Here is a 22,731-nt window from a genome sequence, read left to right as displayed (position 1 = left end):
CAGGACGTAGGCTCCCTATTCACCTCTCTTATTGTTTCTTTTGCTGAGAAAAAACTTTTTAGTTTTAGTAAGTCCCATTTGTTGATTCTAGTTATTAACTGTTGTGCTATGGGTGTCCTATTGAGGAATTTGGAGCCCGACCCCACAGTATGTAGATCATAGCCAACTTTTTCTTCTATCAGACGCCATGTCTCTGATTTGATATCAAGTTCCTTGATCCACTTTGAGTTAACTTTTGTGCATGGCGAGAGAAAGGGATTCAGTTTCATTTTGTTGCATATGGATTTCCAGTTTTCCCAACACCATTTGTTGAAGATGCTATCCTTCTTCCATTTCATGCTTTTAGCCCCTTTATCAAATATAAGATAGTTGTAGTTTTGTGGATTGGTTTCTGTGTCCTCTATTCTGTACCATTGGTCCACCTGCCTGTTTTGGTACCAGTACCATGCTGTTTTTGTTACTATTGCTCTGTAGTATAGTTTGAAGTCTGGTATAGCTATGCCGCCTGATTCACATTTCCTGCTTAGAATTGTTTTTGCTATTCTGGGTCTTTTATTTTTCCATATGAATTTCATGATTGCTTTCTCTATTTCTACAAGAAATGCCGTTGGGATTTTGATTGGCATTGCATTAAACCTATAGAGAACTTTTGGTAATATCGCCATTTTGATGATGTTACTTCTACCTATCCATGAACAGGGTATATTTTTCCATCTTCTAAGATCTTCTTCTATTTCTCTCTTTAGGGTTCTGTAGTTTTCGTTGTATAAGTCTTTCACCTCTTTTGTTAGGTTGATTCCCAAGTATTTTATTTTCTTTGAGGATATTGTGAATGGGGTGGTTGTCCTCATTTCCATTTCAGAGGATTTGTTGCTGATATACAGGAATGCCTTTGATTTATGCGTGTTGATCTTATAGCCTGCCACTTTGCTGAATTCATTTATTAGCTCTAATAGTTTCTTTGTAGACCCTTTTGGGTCTGCTAGGTATAGAATCATGTCATCTGCAAATAGTGATAATTTGAGTTCTTCTTTTCCTATTTTTATGCCTTTAATTTCTTTCGTCTGTCTAATTGCTCTGGCCAGTGATTCGAGAACTATGTTGAACAGAAGTGGTGAGAGAGGGCATCCCTGTCTTGTTCCAGATTTTAGAGGGAACGCCTTCAGTTTTTCTCCATTCAGAATGATGCTAGCCTGAGGCTTAGCATAGATTGCTTTTACAATGTTGAGGTATGTTCCTGTTATCCCTAGTTTTTCTAGAGTTTTGAACATAAAGGGATGCTGTACTTTGTCGAATGCTTTTTCCGCATCTATCGAGATGACCATATGGTTCTTATTTTTAAGCCTGTTGATGTGGTGAATAACATTTATTGATTTCCGTATATTGAACCAACCTTGCATCCCAGGGATAAATCCTACCTGATCATGGTGCACAATTTTTTTGATATGTTTTTGTATCCGGTTCGCAAGAAGTTTATTGAGGATTTTTGCATCTAGGTTCATTAGAGATATTGGTCTGTAGTTTTCTTTCTTTGAAGTGTCTTTGTCTGGTTTAGGAATCAGGGTGATGTTGGCCTCATAGAATGAATTTGGAAGTTCTCCCTCTTTTTCTATTTCCTTAAATAGCTTGAAAAGTATTGGTGTTAATTCCTCTTTAAAGGTTTTGAAAAACTCTGCTGTATACCCATCCGGTCCTGGGCTTTTCTTAGTTGGTAGTCTTTTGATGGTATCTTCTATTTCCTCAATTGATATTGGTCTGTTTAGGTTGTCAATATCCTCTTGGCTCAATCTGGGCAAATCATATGACTTAAGAAATTTATCGATGCCTTCACTATCTTCTATTTTATTGGAGTATAAGGATTCAAAATAATTTCTGATAATCTTCTGTATTTCTGAAGTGTCTGTTGTGATATTGCCTTTTTCATCCCGTATGCTGGTAATTTGAGTTCTCTCTCTTCTTCTCTTTGTTAGCGTGGCTAAGGGTCTGTCGATTTTATTTATTTTTTCAAAGAACCAACTTTTAGTTTTGTCAATTTTTTCAATTGTTTCTTTCGTTTCGATTTCATTAATTTCAGCTCTGATTTTAATTATTTCTTGTCTTCTACTTCTTTTGCTGTTTTTTTGCTCTTCTTTTTCTAGGATTTTGAGTTGAAGTATTAGATCATTTATTTGTTGGTTTTTTCTTTTTTTAAGGAATGAACTCCAAGCAATAAATTTTCCTCTTAGAACTGCTTTCAATGTGTCCCATAGATTCCGATATGTTGTGTCTGTGTTTTCATTTATCTCTAAGAATTTTTTAATTTCCTCCTTGATGTCTTCTATAACCCATTGATCATTCAGTAACCTATTGTTCATTCTCCAAGTGATGCATGATTTTTCCTTACTTCTTTTATTGTTGATTTTCAATTTCATTCCATTATGATCAGATAATATGCATGGTATTATCTCTACTCCTTTATATTGTCTAATAGTTGCCCTGTGACATAATATATGATCTATTTTTGAGAAGGATCCATGTGCTGCTGAGAAAAAAGTGTAACTGCTTGATGTTGGGTGGTATATTCTATATATGTCAATTAAGTCTAGGTTATTAATTGTGTTATTAAGCTCTATAGTTTCCTTATTCAACTTTTGTTTGGAAGATCTGTCCAGTGGTGAGAGAGGTGTGTTGAAGTCTCCCATGATTATTGTATGGTGGTCTATTAGACTCTTGAACTTGAGAAGAGTTTGTTTGATGAACATAGCTGCACCATTGTTTGGGGCATATATATTTATAATTGTTATGTCTTGTTGGTGTATGGTTCCCTTGAGAAGTATGTAGTGTCCCTCTTCATCCCTTTTGATTAACTTTGGCTTGAAATCTATTTTATTTGAAATGAGTATGGACACTCCTGCTTGTTTGCGAAGTCCATATGAGTGATATGATTTTTCCCAACCTTTCACCTTCAGTCTATGTATGTCTTTTCCTATCAGATGTGTCTCCTGAAGGCAGCATATTGTTGGGTCTTGTTTAGTGATCCATTCTGCTAGCCTGTGTCTCTTAATTGGTGAGTTTAAGCCATTAACATTTAGAGTTATTATTGAGATATGGTTTGTTCTTCCAGCCATATTTGTTTATTTATGTTACTAAACATGGTTTGTTTTCCTCTTTGATTATTCCCCCCCACCTTTACTGTACTACCTCCCGCTGTTGGTTTTCATTGATATTTTCCATTTCCTCTTCCTGTAATATTTTGCCGAGGATGTTTTGAAGAGCTGGTTTTCTAGCTGCAAATTCTTTTAACTTTTGTTTATCATGGAAGGTTTTAATTTCATCTTCCATCCTGAAGCTTAATTTCGCGGGATACACAATTCTTGGTTGGAACCCCTTTTCTTTCAACGTTTGAAATATGTTATTCCAGGATCTTCTAGCTTTCAGAGTCTGTGTTGAAAGATCAGCTGTTATCCTGATTGGTTTACCCCTAAATGTAATCTGCTTCCTTTCTCTTGTAGCTTTTAAAATTCTCTCCTTATTCTGTATGTTGGGCATCTTCATTATAATGTGTCTAGGTGTGGCTCTCTTATGATTTTGCACATTCGGCGTCCTGTAGGCTTCTAGGATTTGGGATTCTGTCTCATTCTTCAAGTCTGGGAAGTTTTCTCGTATTATTTCGTTGAATAGATTGGTCATTCCTTTGGTTTGGACCTCAATACCTTCCTGTATCCCCATGACCCTTAAGTTGGGTCTCTTTATGTTATCCCATATTTCTTGAATGTTCTGCTCATGGTTTCTTAACAGCTTTGCTGAGCTGTCTATGTTCTTCTCCAGTTGAAATACTTTGTCTTCATTGTCTGATGTTCTATCTTCTAAGTGTTCTACTCTGCTGGTAGTATTCTCAATTGAGTTTTTAAGTTGGTTTATTGTTTCCTGCATTTCCAGGATTTCTGTTTGTTTGTTTTTTATAACCTCTATCTCCCTGTATAATTGATCTTTTGCTTCTTGGATTTGTTTGTGTAATTTATTGTCGAAGTGGTCGAAGTGGTCTTTCATTGTCTGATTTTGCTGTCTAATGTCTTCCTTGAGACTCCAGATCATCTGAAGCATGTATATCCTGAATTCTTTATCTGACATTCCATCTGCTGCAGATATTACCTCTTCTAAAGTTGAGTTGACCTGCATTGCTTGTGGTCCTTTCTTTCCTTGTCTTTTCATACTGATCGCGTTTCGTTCTTCTGGTAGCCACGCCCCCGTATCTGGTGCAAGAGACCTCAGTTGTCAGCACTGGTGGGGGCTGTAGCTGGGAGACCCGCGCCGCGCGGCTCCCGCCGGCTCCTGCGTCAGCGCCGCCTCAGCTCCCGCCGGTTCCCGTGCCGCTGCCGCGGTTCCCGCCAGCTCCGTCCGGCTCCCTCGCCGCTCCTGCTAATTTAGAGTCCGCTGGGAAGGAATCTCTTTGGCCGATCTTTGGTGACTTCCCCTCTCTGCTATGGCGGGCCCCTGGCTCCTTGCAGGAGTGACCGAAGGGAGAGGTGGAACTGGCTTGTCTCTGGTCTGATATAATCTCTGGTTTTAGATCCCAGTTCGCTAATTCATAGAGGCTTGGTTAGATTTCCTTCCCATCCTCTCAAGGTGGGGAGCCCTTTCCTGGGTGGGCAGGGCCGTTAGCAGAGCCCGAAGGGCACGTGCCTTCTGTCGGGCCAGGCGGGGACCCTTCTGGCTGCGCTGGGCCGCCGGGGGCTCCCTCAGCGCCAGGCAGATGGCGCCCGCGTGGCTAAGAGCCGGGTGGGGTAACCCTTCGCAGAGCGGGCGGGCCGCCAGGAGTGCCGGGATGGTGGGAGCTGTCTGCCGGCCGGGCAGGGACCCTTCTCGACGAGCAGGGCCGCTGGGGGCGCTTGTAAAGCCGGGCGGCTGCCGCCGCGTGTCTAAGACCCAGGCGGGCGGGGTGGCTGTTTGCAGGGCAAGAGCGGGACCGGCAGGGTAGCCGGGATGGCGGAAACTGTCTGTTGGCCGGGCAGGGACCCTTCTCGCCAAGCAGGGTTGCCGGGGGCGCTTGTAAAGCCGGGCGGCTGCAGCCTCGTGGCTAAGAACCAAGCGGGCGGGGTGGCTGTTTGCAGAACGAGAGCGGAATGGCGGGAGCTGTCTGCCGGCAGGGCGGGGACCCTTCTCGCCGAGGAGGGTCGCCGGGGGCGCTTGTAAAGCCGGGCGGCTGCAGCCTCGTGGCTAAGAACCAAGCGGGCGGGCTGGCTGTTTGCAGAACAAGAGCGGAATGGCGGGAGCTGTCTGCCGGCAGGGCGGGGACCCTTCTCGCAGAGCAGGGCCGCCGGGGGCGCTTGTAAAGCCGGGTGGCTGCCGCCGCGTGTCTAAGACCCAGGCGGGCGGGGTGGCTGTTTGCAGGGCAAGAGCGGGACCGGCAGGGTAGCCGGGATGGCGGAAACTGTCTGTTGGCCGGGCAGGGACCCTTCTCGCCGAGCAGGGTCGCCGGGGGCGCTTGTAAAGCCGGGCGGCTGCAGCCTCGTGGCTAAGAACCAAGCGGGCGGGGTGGCTGTTTGCAGAACAAGAGCGGAATGGCGGGAGCTGTCTGCCAGCAGGGCGGGGACCCTTCTCGCCGAGGAGGGTCGCCGGGGGCGCTTGTAAAGCCGGGCGGCTGCAGCCTCGTGGCTAAGAACCAAGCGGGCGGGCTAGCTGTTTGCAGAACAAGAGCGGAATGGCGGGAGCTGTCTGCCGGCAGGGCGGGGACCCTTCTCGCCGAGCAGGGCCGCCGGGGGCGCTTGTAAAGCCGGGTGGCTGCCGCCGCGTGTCTAAGACCCAGGCGGGCGGGGTGGCTGTTTGCAGGGCAAGAGCGGGACCGGCAGGGTAGCCGGTATGGCGGAAACTGTCTGTTGGCCGGGCAGGGACCCTTCTCGCCGAGCAGGGTCGCCGGGGGCGCTTGTAAAGCCGGGCGGCTGCAGCCTCGTGGCTAAGAACCAAGCGGGCGGGGTGGCTGTTTGCAGAACAAGAGCGGAATGGCGGGAGCTGTCTGCCAGCAGGGCGGGGACCCTTCTCGCCGAGGAGGGTCGCCGGGGGCGCTTGTAAAGCCGGGCGGCTGCAGCCTCGTGGCTAAGAACCAAGCGGGCGGGCTAGCTGTTTGCAGAACAAGAGCGGAATGGCGGGAGCTGTCTGCCGGCAGGGCGGGGACCCTTCTCGCCGAGCAGGGTCGCCGGGGGCGCTTGTAAAGCCGGGCGGCTGCAGCCTCGTGGCTAAGAACCAAGCGGGCGGGGTGGCTGCTTGCAGAACAAGAGCGGAATGGCGGGAGCTGTCTGCCGGCAGGGCGGGGACCCTTCTCGCCGAGCAGGGTCGCCGGGGGCGTTTGTAAAGCCGGGCGGCTGCAGCCTCGTGGCTAAGAACCAAGCGGGCGGGGTGGCTGCTTGCAGAACAAGAGTGGAATGGCGGGAGCTGTCTGCCGGCAGGGCGGGGACCCTTCTCGCCGAGCAGGGTCGCCGGGGGCGCTTGTAAAGCCGGGCGGCTGCAGCCTCGTGGCTAAGAACCAAGCGGGCGGGGTAGCTGCTTGCAGAACAAGAGCGGAATGGCGGGAGCTGTCTGCCGGCAGGGCGGGGACCCTTCTCGCCGAGCAGGGCCGCCGGGGGTGCTTGTAAAGCCGGGTGTCTGCAGCGGCGTGGCTAAGGACCAGCCGGGTGGGGTGGCTGTTCGCCGGGCGAAAGCAGGGCCGCCAGGGTAGCCGGGATGGCGGGCGCTGTCTGCTGGCTGGGCGGGGACCCTTCTGCCGCGCTGCTCTGGGCCGCCTGCCGCTTGCAGAAGCGGCGGGTGGCCGCGGGATTGGACTCTGAGCCCGCGCTGCCAGTCAAGTTTCACTTGTTTGGGGCAAACTGTCACGTCTAATAAACTTACTAATTCTCGGCAGGTCTCCTTTCAACGGAATTTTGCTAGAAGATCCTCAGTAGGTAGAATGTAGCTGTTTTAATTGGTGTTTCTGATCCCGTTAATGTGGAGATATTGAAAGTGCAGCTTCCTCGCCGGCCGCCATGTTGGATCCGGCGTCGAGTTCTTTATTTTGATTCACCTCTTCATGGAATTTCATCCATAGTTTTTCCATTCCCGAATACATTTATTTCTTGGTTAGATTTTAACCTCAAGTAAGTTTTTGTCTCCATAATGGCCCGATGTGTACAGAATTTATTAACTTTTTGCCTTACATTAGTTTTGTACTTGTTATAAATAATACATTTCAAGATGAAATAGTTTTTTATACTAAAGTGATATATGGAATGGTAGTCAGGTATTTGAGGCTGTCCTGGGCCATGTGATTAGAATATTGTCTCTAATATGATATATTCCACACTAAGTTCCATGTAAGATGTTCCTTTGAACATTTTATTGCTTTGGGGAGCAGTACAGATTGCATTTAGTAGGTAGTTTGATACTTTTTGATTGTATATCTTTTGTACAAAATATCCAAAGCAAATCTTTTGATCTACTGAAAAAACTGGACTTGCTCCTTTGCCATTTTGAAATAATTTTGGTAGATAAAAGTATATTCAACTTGATGAAAAAAGCATTGGGAAACTTTTTAAGTATGTTTAAAGCTTTGCTTTTGCCTTGTTTTGTGTTGGATTCTATTTAATTTTCTTGCTCTTAATAACTTAACCATTATAGACTTTATCGACTATGTGACAAGAATAAGCTCACTGAAAATGTATCTCTCAATTTCTCAATTTATGAATCATTATTATTTTTGTTTTTCCATATTCTTGTAGTAAAACTTTTTTTTGCTGTAGCATGTATGTTGCCATTTACAATGCAGAGTTGCATACTTTGACTTTTGGAGCAGCACAGATCATTTTATGATATGATATATTATTATAATATGTTACATGCTGTACTCATTTACACTAGTAATGATCATCATGTCTGGATCTGGCTTCCCACTAGAGTAAGACCAGATGGCTGTATACAGCTGCAAGTAAAATTTCTTCATTGCTCTTAACAGCTGCTGTGGTTTTTTGTATTTGGTACCTGCTTTTTTAATGGGATATTTATTTATACAATGATGACTGTTCAACAGAAGGGTTAAGAAAAAAAGTGACAGAAGCTAAAGCTGTAGTAGAATAAAAATAAGATTATCATTTATCCCATTTTATGACCATCCCTGATAGAAATGACTTCATATTTTGAACCTTCAGAGAAAATATGGTCTTCATCAATGATGCTGTCTTTTTACAGGAGGGTATTGCACTTCAGCATTTTGAGAGAGAAGAATAGTCAAAGGACAACCCACATGTTTTTTAAAGACCTTTTTACCTTGTAGTAAAAATAAAATAGAATAGCTCCCATTACTTCAGGAGCCTATTTCAACTATGACTTTATGAGCTATCTTTACTACGCATATATATTTTTGTGTGTGTAGTTGTAATTAGTATAAACATATTACCTTCTATATTTCCACTTCGTGATAGAATTTTTATTAGCCACAGACCACATGTGTCATCGTAGTCTAATATTTCACTGTACTAATATAATCTCTTCACTATTAATATTTTCTTTTTTTTTTTTGGTACCAGGGATTGAACCCATGGGTGGTTAACCACTGAACCACATCCTACCCTTTTTAGAGATAGGGTTTCATTAAGTTGCTTAGAGCCTCACTAAATTGCTGAGGCTGGCCTTGAACTTGTGATTCTCCTGCCTCAGTCTCTGAGATGATGGGATTATAGGTATGGTTCACTGTGCCTGGCCTAATGTAGCCTTTATTTCCTATTATTTGTATCTTTTGACATTTCTCTCTTAACTATATTTAGATTTTTTTCTCTTGAATTATATTATTTGGGTATGTTAATAAAGGTATGTTTAGTAAATCAACAATTATCAATTTAATGCATTTGTATCATTAGGGCTTTAAAATCAGTGTACCTTCTGAAGAGATGTTTCTCTTAAAATTTGAGAACTTAATCACTATTAAAATTTGAGAAATATAAAATCATTGAGGGTAGGGACTAAGCCATATTTACTCTTGGACTTAGGTTCTCATTCTATGCCTGGTACACAGTAATTATTATTTCTTTAAGTTAGGTAATGCTGATTACTTCTAATGTAAATACACACACTCTTGGAACTGTGTTCCATTATTTCAGAGCATGCATTAAGAATTATTCTGATGTGCCGCAGTCCGGCTGCAGCAAAATAACCGGGGGGTGATAAACAACTTGTGTAGATTGATATAGCAGGAGTGGAAGCTGTTTATTGTAGGACAACAGAGGTATTTATACATTCCACACAGCTTATCTTAATTAGTATAAACTAGATACAGCAGTCAACCAATAAGAAATTTCCACACTTAATGGCTGATGGCGTTACTTCACAAACCACTCCCCCTGGCATTTTGCCAGGCGCCATCCTGGCATTTTGTTACAGACCCTAACACTGATGATTTCCCAAAAAGTCTATCAAGATCTGTTGAAGTAAGAATTTTGCCTGATTGATTTCTTTTTTCTAATCTTCATACTATTTGGGAAACTTCAAAGTAATTCTATAGTTTTAAAATTTTCTATTTTAAAGCAACACTAAACTGTAATATCAAATCTGAATTTGTAGCACAGAAGTTTTCATCCCAACATAGAAAAACCAGTAGTCAAATTTTTGCATATTAAAAAGTTTATGCAAATAATGTGGTTTTATATTGCATGCCTTTCTTTTACATTATGAAATAATTTTAGACTCAGAAAAGTGTTACAGAGCACCTAGCTGTCTTTCATTAAACTTTTCCCAAGCTTAACAATATGCATAGTAGTTAAAAATAAGTATTGTGTATATGTACTAATATGTAACAGTAAATCTCACCATTGTATAAAATATAATGCATCAATAAAATTTTTGGAGAAAATGAAGTAAAAAAAATAAGAATCAACATTAGTTCATTATTAACTAACATTTAGTCCACATTTCAGTTTTACTAGTTTTCCACTAATGTAATTCTCCTGTTCCAGAACCCAAGCGAGGGTACCACATTGCAATAGTTGCCATGGAATCTTAGTCTTCTCTAATCTATGACAGTTCCTCAGTCTTTACTTTCTCCTTTTCCAGGAATTTGGCTCCTTCAAAGAAGATTGGTCAGTTATTTTATATAATGTCACTGCATTTGGGTTTCTTTAATATTTTCTTGTGATTAGATTGAAGTTATTCATTTTGGGAAAACACTCTACCCAGGTAATCTGTTCTTACTAGTAGATCATGTGGAGAGTGCATGAGGTTGATAGGTCTTACTACTGGTATTGTTAAGACTGATTATTTGGATAAGGTAGTGTTTACTGGGTTTCTCCACCATTAGAGTACTACTTAAAACTTCATTATTAATGAACGTCTTGGGGAAGATAGTTGGGAACTATGTAAGTATTCATTTTCTCCTCAAAATTTTACCTAAACTTAAAATCTTTTGGTAGGTATTATTGTGGAGTTATGATGATTTTCTGCTTTCTTTGTTGCTTCTACTTTGACTGTTTGTAATTCTTCTGTAAGAGTTATCCCTTTCTCCCAATTTTGTATTCATGTAGTTATTTATCAATGTAGGTTAGACTTGTGGATACTTATTTTATTCTATGGTTTAGAATTTAATGCTATTTGTCATTTCTCTTGTTCTCAAAATTTTCCAGCTTTAGTTATTGGGATTTTTTCCCCCCTGACGGAGGACTTTCTTTTTCTTTATTTGTTTGTTTATTTATTTATTTCTTACATACATGACAATAGTGGAATGCATTACAATCATAATTATTCATTCACAACACCATTTTTTCGTAACTCTGTATATAAAGTATGTTCACTCCAAATTATGCCATTATACGTGAGTTCTATTATTATTATTATTATTGCATTATAATTCTTAATACACCTTATTCCTCTTCTTGGACTATACCCAAGGACCTAAAAACAGCATACTATAGGAACACAGCCACATCAATGTTTATAGCTGCACAATTCACAATAGCTAAACTCTGGAGCCAACCTAGATGTCCTTCAGTGGATGAATGGATAAAAAAAAAGTGTCATTTATACACAATGGAATATTACTCAGCAATAAAAAGGAATAAGATCATGGCATTTTCAAGGAAATGGATAGCTTTAGAGAAGATTATGCTAAGTGAAGTTAGCCAATCCCCCAAAACAAATGCTGAATGTCTTCTCTGATATAAGTGGGGTGACTCAAAATGGGGTTGAGAGGGAGACCAAGGGAGGAAGATTACCTTAATGGGATTTTTTAATACTGGTTTTTAGGCCCTTTGACTTGCCTTTTTTGAACACTTATTTAGTTTCTGTTACATAAGAAACTACCATAAATTCTAATCTTCTGTCAATTTTCTCTGCTTCAGCCTTTTAATCAACCATGTCTTCAGAGAAAACCCAAGTTCCTTTAAAAAAATTTGCTCTTTTTAGTTATATATGACAGTAGAGTATATCTTGATAGATTTATACAAACATGGAGTACATCTTTCATTCTAATTAGGATCCCAGTCTTGTAGTTGTACATGATGTGGAGATTTATTGTGGTGCACTCATATATATATGAAACTTATGTCAAATTCATTCCACTGGCTTTCCTATTCCTTTCCCCCTCCATTCCCTTTATTCCATTTTGTCTAATCCACTTGGTTCCTTTTAATGAAGAATGGTGTTTAGAAACCAAGGTCTTAATATTAGGTGTGCTATCGGTGTGCCAGTGTTCCTCAGCTCTGTCAACAAAATGAGCTAGGAAATAGATGTATACAAATTTGTTGTTTACCCACGCAAGTTGATACTTATGTCTGTATCTATTTGTAAAATATAGATATTCATATTTCTATTTTAAAAGCCACAATTGATAGAGATTCTTCCAACACCTATCCAAAATGCAGGATTTATCTTCACCTTCTTTATTTGTAAATTCTTTTCTGATAGTGATAAATCTGGCACTCCTTATCTGGCATTTACTTATTTGTTCAACTCTGTAACCATGGAATGACAGATGTGAAAAACCAAACCCCTGAAAGGAACAAAATAGCTTTAAGTATGTTTTTGTGTACAGTTCTTTTAATTAATTAATTAGTTTTTTTTTTTTAGTTGTGGATTGACACAATACCTTTATTTTATTTATTTTTTTTTAAGTGGTGCTGAGGATAGAGCTTCACATGGCTAGGCAAGTGCTCTGCCACTGAGCTACAATATCAGCCTCTGTACAATACAGTCAGAATCATTTGTGAAGGCTTATATTTCATCTTGGTAAACCCCACTCCAGTTCTGGTTAATCTTTTTTAAAAAAGATCCTATGTACAATAAAATTTATTTTCGTCTTGTATATTTCTATGAGTTTGAACAATTGCATAGTCATGGTTATACCACCAAGTTCATGAGACAGAATACTTAATTTCCTGAGATGCTATGTTTTGGAAGATACTTAAAATTCACAGGAAATTTTTGTGTGGATTTCTCTGATATTCTCATCTGGTATATATAGTGAAATTAAGAGAAAAACTTGTTTGAATAGGCAACGAGAATAATAAGAGTGATTAGGAATGAGATTTTACTTCCTAATGTACAATTATTTGATATTCATTGTGGTGCTAGAACATAGATTTTTTTTATGAACTGAAATTTTTCTTTTTAAACAGAAATAATTCAAATTATATAATTATATGTATTTTAAATCTTTATTTATTTTGACTATTTTCCTGGCTATTCTGATAGGTATACATTGATATCTCATTGTAGTTATAATTTTCCATATATATTTTTATATTTATAAATATAGCTTATATGTAGAAACATTACACACACACACACACACACAGAGTTTTCTCATGTATTTTACCCTGTGTTTTTCCTTGTTTCACCTATAAGCAAAGAGAAGAAGGTTTAGAAGAGAAAAAATTTTATCCTGTTATTGTTTTCTTTCTGATTAATCTGGAAAGGTTTTCATGTATTTTTATCATTTCTCTTGAACAAGTTGATTTTAATTATATTTGTAATTAATTAATGATAAAAGACATGGGATAATGGAGACTACATGAAGAAATTTGGAAAATGTTCAGTTTTGCCAGAAAATACTGCTAATTAAAACATTGAGATACCATTTTCACTTATTAAGATTGAGGTGTATACATGTATGTACGCAACAAAGAAAAAAAATGGGAATGAATAAGGGGCATTGTAATATATTAATACATTACAGATAGCATTGGAATCTCACACTAATAATGTTTTTTGGCAGCACTGAGTATTCAAAAATGTTAAAATTGAATCTGTTGGATAGTGCATGATGATGGACTTTTTCTTTTTTTAGGGAGAGAATTTTTTTAATATTTATTTTTCAGTTTTCGGTGGACACAACATGTTTATTTTTATGTGGTGCTAAGGATCGAACCCAGTGCCCTGCGAATGCCAGATGAGCACGTTACCACTTGAGCCACATCCCCAGCCCAGATGGACATTTTTTAAAAAAATATATATTCTAGATTATCTGTAATAGGAAAACAATATAATTGGACTTCTTTTCAAGACATAATTCTTTTCAAGACATTCTTTTATTTTCAAGGCATAATTGTGTAAAAGTTACATTTTACACAGATTTTTGATATTAAACATGATTATGTACCCTCAAGTTAGAGCACAGTGCTTGCAATCTTTTCTTAAACAAATACAGTGTTGTCTTAGAAGCCAATTATGAAAGTCAAAATTATTTACTTACCTCTACCACTCAAGGTTAGTTGTTTTTGAAAAAATTTGTGTATATTTCCATATTATTATTAAGCATACATAGCAGAACAACCTATACTTAGTGTTTGACTTAGTTTTTTTTTTTTTAAGGTTATGTTTTCAAATTATGTGTTCTACAGAAATTCTCTTCAATACTGTTAGGAGACAATTCTCCATGGATCTCTCCTGTTTCTGAAGATTCTCTTGAGTACAAGCATTGACATGTTTTGTGTTGGACTATTGTTTTGCAAAGCCTTGATAGATGGAGATAATGTCTTTCTTAGCTAGAGGGTGGATTTGCTTTCTGCCCAGGAAAATGGAGATAATTTTTTCCTTCAAGGTGGTCTGGCATGTTTACTAGCAGTCCTTTTAAAAGATTTGGGTTCCTAATTATTAAGTACTTCTGCTAGGATGTAAAATCATTACTGTTGCATCTTTCACCCAGGCTGCTCCATACCATCCCTTGGAATGTAATTGACAACAGGAAGCTCATGTTGACTATTGTGTCATAAGAAATAGCTCTAATTCAGGATATTGTTTCTTCTAGCCCCCATGAAATTATGGTTGGCTTCTTTGATAACTTGTGAGTAAAATCTTTGAGCCAGTATAGTTATTTTATGTTTTTGTAGACACATATTGGTGAAATTATGTGTTTTTTTAAAACATATTATTGTAGGAATTCAGAGTGGTATGTGTAGATTATTGTAGGAATTTGGAATGGTGTGAGTAAGTTAGATTATTATGGGAGTTCAGAGTGATGTGTGTGTGTGAGTATGTTTAATGAGAAAACTATACTAAAATAGTTTAGGAACTAGATTATTTCTTAACATCAGTTCCCTCTCCCTCTATTAATGGATGACCCTGTTCAATTTCTAGTCTGGAGAGTCTGTCTTTGTATCAGTGGTCACAATTCCTATATATTTAAAATATGAAGTTTGGGCTGGGTTGTGGCTCAGTAGTTAAGTGCTCCTGGGTTTACTCCCTGGTACCAAAAAAAAAAAAAAAAAAACCCATAAAATACGAAGTTATCTAATGATATTGGCTTGCTGAGTTATAGTAAAGAACAGTGATATATTTATATATAATACTTATATTTTTAATAGCAAATCCTATTAAATATATACCTGTTTTCTGTAAATTATACTTAATATGGAAAATACCCTTGCTTTTTTCCTCAGATATAAAACTAAAAACAGTTAGTAAAAATTCTTTTATGTAGTTCTCATTTTGGGGTATATTAATGAGAAAGAACAATATCTTCTAAAATAACCTTTATTTTACATTATTAAGAGGATTATTGTACTTTGAAAATATAGTATGTTCACAGGCAGAATTAACACTCTTGACAGTTAAATATAACTAAATCTAAGTAATTAGTTTGTTTTGACTTTAGGATCAATTTCTCTTCTTGCCTTTAAAAAGCTATGTCATTTAAAAAACTTAATAATCACCCTAGTAATTAGCCATAATTTTTCTTTTTCATGCAGTTAGTATGCCATTGTATGCTTATCTGAATGTTCCATTTCTACAAAATTACTAATTTGAGTACTCTGTCTTTGGCCAGATTATTTTTCCTCCTCTTTGCCCTTCCATTCCTTTTGATTTGTCTTTTTCCTTTGCTTGGGTGGGTACATAGCACTAATATGTCTGTCTTCTCTTTTCTCTCCTTATATTCATGCCCAATTTCTAAATGATTCATGAGGGAACCACCCTCACTTCTCTACTCGAGAGGGGAAGAGAAAGAGATTGCATTTTTCCTGAATTCTGTAGTAGAGCTTGCTTAAACAGTGCAATTTAAGCCTTTCTCCTGATCACTAGTATTTGCATGGTTTTGCAAGGGCAGGGAATTTTTCTTATACAGATACAATACTGTAGAATTCTTTCTTAGACTTTTTCAGGTAAAATGAATGATCAAAAGACAAGAGCCTTCTCTACAGAAGCTAGAGTGCTACCTCCTCCCTTTGACCCCATCTGAACAGGATGTCATTAGTACTCCAACCTACAGAATTATATTACTCCCAGCCTCTCTGCCAGGACCATGTTATTCACTATTCTGACTTTTATCACAGTAGATTAATTTTTCTTGTTTTTGACCATATATAATCAGTACTCTTTTTTGTGCAGTTTTAGCTTTGTGTTTATTGAATTTTTTCCTATGCAATTGTATGCAAATGTTTTGAAGAGAAATTTATAGTCAAATGGAGGCTTCCCTTTTAGACTTAGTGAGGGTGGTGAAGAGACCACAATTGTTATTAATTTATTTTTTGTGGTGTTTTGGCTGGAGTACAGGAGTTATTATTTTTATCTTCCTAGGCTGCTCTTTTCCTTGTCTTTGGGTAGAGAGAGCAGAGTAAGCTTTATGAGAGGATTTTGTGTGTGTGTGTGTGTGTGTGTGTGTGTGTGTTTTGGTCTGTATCCATTCGCATTTTCGTATTGTTGACTTCTCTAATATCTGGTCTGGGAAATATGAGACCAAAAGAACCCAAGGAACTCCACATTCTTCAGGCCAAGTTGCCTTCTCTCTACCTTTCACAATCTCTTATGTTTGTTTTATACATAATTAACAGAATTTTTAGCTCTGTTTAGTAGGGAATTAGGAAAATGTATATCTATGGTATCTTTATGGAAGCAGAAATTGAATTGTTTTACTTTTACTTTTAGTATCTTTTTAAAATAGTCTTTTTAAGTCATTAAGAAAAGTAAAATGAAATATTTTATGCAATCTGGTCAGTTAATATATTCACCAAGAGAAGAACTCTGAACAGAAAGTAATTTATGATAAAAGTGTAATCTGTTTATATTCTAAACTGAAAAATTGTAACCCTTGGGCTGGGGATGTGGCTCAAGCGGTAGCACGATCCCCTGGCATGTGTGCGGCCTGGGTTCGATCCTCAGCACCACATACAAACAACAATGTTGTGTGTGCCAAAAAAAAAAAAAAAAAAAACTGAAAAATAAATATTAAAATTCTCTCCCCCCCCCTCTCTTAAAAAAAAAAAAGTAACCCTGTGTAAATTTAAATTCCTGTGTTTAATTACAGAATCTTTTGGCTGAAAAAGTAGAACAGCTGATGGAATGGAGTTCTAGGCGTTCAATCTTCCGAATGAATGGTGACAAATTCCGAAAATTTATAAAGGCACCACCTCGAAACTATTCTATGATTGTTATGTTCACTGCTCTACAGCCTCAGCGGCAGTGTTCTGTTTGCAGGTAATTTACATATTTAAAATTCTTAAAACTACTAACTCAGGTTTAGAATTGTATTTTATGATTAATATGTATAAGAGATTTAAAGAGTTGTTCATCATTGTGAAATGTAGCAGTGTGCATTCTAGTATATTCTAGAAAATGACTTTGATAGGCTAATATTTCTTCATTCTGGGCATATAAAATATTTATTGCATAGTTATGTAAACAGTCACTAAAATTGATACGTTATCTTTAATTCCTACATGTTGTCTTGTAGATTGCCTCATTATATCTGTGGCCAATGAAGTAGCTCCCTTAAATATACTCTGTTTTAACAATTTTATAGAGAATACTCTTTTTTTTTTTTCCCTGAGGGAAATCCATTTACTTTTTGATATCTCTGGTGATCAGCATTTTTTCCCTAGACTGTAGAAATAAATAAACTGAAATTAATGAAATACTTTTTCAGTATGTATACACTGAAGAAAATTTTGGGCAAGTATAAATATGATATATATGCAACAAATACTTTTTCAGTTAAACTTATTTTGAGATAATTGTAGGATCACATGTACTAGTAAGAAATAATACAGAGATATTCTATATATCTTTTCTAGTTTTCTCCAATGATAGCTTCTTATAAATCTGTGGTGTACCATCACAAGCAGGTATTGGCATTGATAAGTCAAGTATAGAACACTTATAACATCATAAGAATAACTTTCTTGCTCTTTATAGCCAAACCCACTTTCTCCTGTTCCATTCTCTCCTTTGAATTTCACCTCTAGCAATCATCCATTTTCCATTTCTTTAATTTTATTTCAAGAATGTTATGAAAATGGAATCATATATTGTTTGACCTTTTGGGTTTAACTTTTTACTTATATAATTATCTCAAAATCCCTCCAAATTTTGGCATTTATCAACATTGGTTCCTTTAAGTATTCAGTAGTAGTTAATGGTGTGAATATTCTTTAGTTCCTTTAACTATCCATCTGTTGAAGGACATCGGATTTTTTGCACTTTTGGGCTTCAGACTATGTATATAAGGTATACATGAAATGTAAATGAGTTTCATAGTTAGGCTTTAGTCCTGTCCCTATATATCTCAATATATATTCATGCAAATATTTCCAAACCTGAAACCCAGTACACTACCAAAGCAACTTTGAATACTATGTCCTAAGCATTTTGGGTAAAAAATACGCAAACTATAAAATAAAACCACTGTGAAAATTCACTTCATAGCTAATGGTGTTGAGTCTTTTCCTATGTTTATTAATCTTGTTGAACATGTTTTTGTGTGCTTATTTGTCATTTGTGAATCCTCTTTGTTGAAATATCTATTCATGTGTTTTGTCTATTTCTAATTGTATTCCTACCCCTACCCCTGGTCTGCTGAGTTCTTTATATATTTAGTTACTATTCCTTTGTCAGAAATGTGGTTTTCAAATATTTTCTCCCAGGCTGTTACTCCTGTTTTTATTTTCAGCACAAGGTTTTATTTGTTTTTGTTTTTGTAGGTTTTAATTTTGATGAAGTTCAGTTTATCAGATCATATTCTTGCTTTAGTTATCAAATTGCAGAAGTCTTTGCCTTGTCCTAGGTACCAGATATTTTCTCCTATGTTTTTTTCTAAAAGCCTTATAGTTTTTTATTTTAAATTTTGATGCAATCTTTAGGAGGAAGCATTTAGTCTTTTAACATTAAGTTACTAGCTATAGACATTTTTTTCTGAATGGTCTTTATCAAGTAACTTCTTCTTTATACGTATTTTGCTGAGAATTTTTATCAAAAATTGATGTTTTATTTTCTTATCATTCTTTTTGGTGTCAGTAAATATAATTTTGTTCATTAGCATTGTTGGAGTAGTAGATTATGTTGATTGACTTTCAAATGTAGAACCAGTTTTTTATACAGAAGTTTGTGAAATATTATTCTTTTATGCATTGCTAGATTCTGTTTGCTAGTATTTTGTTGAAGACTTTTGTATCTTAGGTTAGAATAAAGATGGATCTGTAATTTTCACTTTTTTATGTTGTTATTTAGTTTTGGTATCAGGATAATTCTGACCTCATAAGGTGAACTGAGGAATGTTCCCTTCTCTTTACTTTTTGGAAGATATTATGTGAAATTAGTGTTATTTCTTCTTTGATTGTTTGATAGAATCCTCCAGAGAAATCATTTTGGCCCAAATATATATTTTTAAAAAGCTTTTGAACTACATATTCCTTCTTATTAAGTTTAAGAACAGTGTAGGTTGCCTTTCTTCTTGGCTGAACACTTTTTCTTTTTAGGAGCAAACATATTTTTTATTTTTCTTCTTCAGGAACAAACTCGTTTTCATGTTATGCCATGACTCTCTACATTGTATGTTTACTGTAGACCTTTAAATCATTTTTGGACTTTTAAGTCATTTTGAACTCCAGTGGAGACTAAAGTTATCAGTAATTGGTAATGGAAAATAGTCAGTTTTACACAAACTAACTTGCAGAAGGGAAATTTCAGTGTTCTGAAATTTTCAAGAAGGACATTATAACAAGCTAATAATGTATATTATAGCATGACTAGAAGTCAGTAGATAAGATAGTGAGTAAAAATATTTTGAAAAACAGAACTTCAGATGATACTAAGTATCAAATTTGAGGAACAGTGCCTAAATAGATATATAGCACTGTTGTTAGAATTGGACTAGCACATATAGATAGTGCTTATATGCCTTAGGGATGCTGTAAGGTTCCTACTCAGACAAAAATACCACTGTAATAGGTATTTTGTTATAACAGTGTAGTTTCCATTTAAAAAAAGGTGTTTGTGTGTCTGTGTTTGTATTTTGGAAAAATCATTAATTTGCTTCCAAAATTAAATATGTTAATGTGGAAAAAATTAATTTAACCAAGGTTTAAAAAATAAATATATTTTTTCCTGTTGTTAGTACTATTATGAAGAAATATTTGATTATATTTTTGTTACTGTAATCTAGAAAGATTTTATTATTCAAATACTTATTTCACAGTGACATATAATTGTATGTATTGTGAAAACATAGTCCATTACATAGTGTTAAATTGTACATGCTTTGGGTATTATTTTACTAGATTATTCTGTTGCTAAATTTGTTTTTCAATATAGACCCTGAATTTTTTAATAATAGCTAGCTTATAAAACCTTTATTTATTTTATTTCCATTTACTGTAGCCTTTATAGTAATATACATTTAAATGTTAAATGTTTTAAAATTAGAAGAGAAAAAGATATTAGAAAAATTTAATTAATGGATCAAGGAAAGAGCTGGGTTATTAGCAAAGAAAGCACAGGTGAAGATTTAGAGGCAGATAAAAAACATGTAGCAGATTTATGGGCCCCATACCCATGCTTTCTGATGATGTGGGTAGGCTAAGGAATTATTATTCTAAAACGTATAATCTTGACAAACCTAGTATGTGTACCATTATGGAGAATGGGAATGGGAAAGAAGCAGGTTCATGACTCATAGCTTTTATTTATTTTATTTCATTGACAAGCGATGGGAATGGAAAGGCTTATGAAATGGGATTCAGTGTAGCATTGAAAATCTTTATTGAAACTAGAATACATAACTTCTTAATGACAAATCTGCAAAAGTAAATTGTTTTCTTTCTCTGTACTGAGCAATTTAGGAGCAAGAACCACTCTGCTTGGAGATCATTACGTTTGCTTTATGGTGTGAAGTAAACTAGGAAAATGATCAGTATATATTTGAAATTGTGATGCTAGTTTCAAAGTTGTATTGGGGTTAAAGGGAAGCTGGAAAAAATAGAGCAACTAGTTGTGTTGCAATTAAGTTAGATTTTCAACAGGATAGTGAAGAGGTTTTCTGTAGTAGTAAAGTAGGGTTGAAAATTAGAAAGTTGGTATAAATGGTTTATGTAATAAATGAGAAATTGCTAAAGTATGATGATGGTATAGAGAAGCATGAGTTACTATGAAATTTTGGTAATATCTACATTGTAAAATTGTATGTTGAAATTACTATGATGATATTGGAAATGGAGAAGAAAAAAATTGAGCTATCTAGAGTATGGCTTTGAAATAAGTTAGATTAAGCTAATAAATTTATTTTATAGGGTGATATAAATTATAAATGAGAATATTAAGTAATCATTATTGAGCAATGGTCTTGAGTTCTAGGTGGGACCCATATGACACTGGGCAAAGTGATTCAAAGAGACCTTGAGGTAACATCTGAGATGAAAAACTAAAAAGGAGCTTTAGGAAAAATTCTTCAAGAAAATTATTTAAATTATGTTTCTGAATTATTAATTAAACATTAGTAATTTTTAATTATTAAACAACCATCTTCCCAACAACCATCTTCCTCCCACCACATGAACTAAGTTTTTCTGGGTCCTTCTGTGTCAGTGGAATTTGGACTATTTCTATAATACTGTTCTAATCTTTTATAATTATATAGAGTGTTTGAAAAGTTCATAGCTATAATTTAAAAAATATGCTTTCCTTTGTGAGACTTTTCTGCTTTTTTCTTTTCTTTGAGAAATTTGCTTCTGTTCTCAAATTATACTTAAGATTCTGCAGTTGCTTTTCTGTGTTGAAAGGCTGGTGAATGCCTTGCCTTCCGTTTAAGTTCTTTTAGCAAATCATTCTGCTCTTCCTTCACACAGTCAGTTTATTCACAAATTTCAGTATTCAATTCTCACCTCTCTCAGTGCTAAAATCAAACTCCTTGGCTAAATAAAGTTGTTAATTATGACTACTCAGTACAATTCTCACCTCCCTTAAGTGTTAACTCCAAACTACCTTTATCAAATTATACTGTAGGGAATATTCCCAATAATTGCTAAATCTTTTAAATTATTTTCCCATTAAGTAACTCATCTCCTCCAGAGTTTCTTACAGATAGCCTCTTTTAAGAATATTAATATTAATTAAGGAAAATATTCAGATGAGGGAAAATCAAAAGCTGTTTGTAGAATCAAGAAACGAACATGCAAAATCAAAATTTTGGTGATTATTTCTAGAAATTATTGTATTTTAAGACTCCAAATAAATGAAAAAAATAGTAAATTACAAAGATATTTTAAAAGAATTGTGAATAATGTATTACATTGACATATTAGATGTTAACTGGATAACGTCTCCCCACCCAGTTGAATAAAGTTTTTTCTATTTGTAAACTTTTTGGGGGACTTACGTTAAGTCAGAAACATACACAGAATCTCTCTCTCATGTAACTTGTGAATCTAAAAGATAGATCCATTTTATAGATGAAAACATTAAAATTGAGGGGTTATGTAATTTATCTGAAGTCACAAACTTACACTTGTCAGTATTGGGATTTGTGATTCTAAGGCTATTAGATATTAATACTTTCCTTACATACATATATATTCATCATCATCTGTGAACCATAATTTATACCTTGGTCTTCTGTTCTCCACTTATTAGTCTTCGATCAGGGCTCCATCTGCTCGCATTTTTTAAACTCCTAAGATTCATGAAAGCTTTTGTTCAAGGAAGTATCTCTTAAATGGGACTAAGACATTGAATGTAACTAACAAAACCATGTGGAAAAGAGCTCATTAACCTTTGGTTTCATTACAGTGAGGTCACATCTCTCATAGTATTAGATTCTAAAATTAACAGATAAGGTAAAAATCATGTATGGATAAAATTATCCTTTCTGTTACTTGAAGCACATATAAGTACATTATTTTATAAGTGGAAACATTGCTTATTGCTAGCTTAATCCTTAGAAAAAGGAGTAATGATCATTACATTTTTTCTCATTTTCTTGGCTACCTGAGTAAGCTGTTTCACTTCTTTTTCAAAGACTAGAAAATACCTGTGTCATTC

At 36.6% G+C, this 22,731-nt stretch overlaps 1 protein-coding gene across 2 annotated transcripts in view; it reads left to right on the top strand.

The window, feature by feature from the left end:
* Positions 1-22,731, top strand: part of Tusc3 (tumor suppressor candidate 3) — a 232,246-nt gene that overhangs the window by 56,254 nt on the left and 153,261 nt on the right. For both annotated transcript variants that reach the window (XM_076852440.1, XM_076852439.1), the window contains exon 2: positions 16,730-16,899. In XM_076852440.1, the coding sequence (XP_076708555.1) occupies positions 16,730-16,899 (170 nt within the window). The remainder of the gene's footprint in view (positions 1-16,729; positions 16,900-22,731) is intronic.

Source organism: Callospermophilus lateralis, chromosome 4, assembly GCF_048772815.1.
Source record: "Callospermophilus lateralis isolate mCalLat2 chromosome 4, mCalLat2.hap1, whole genome shotgun sequence".
NCBI classification, from domain to species: Eukaryota; Metazoa; Chordata; class Mammalia; order Rodentia; family Sciuridae; genus Callospermophilus; species Callospermophilus lateralis.
The sequence above is the reverse complement of the archived record's forward strand: the minus strand, read 5'-3'. Positions and strand labels throughout refer to the sequence as shown.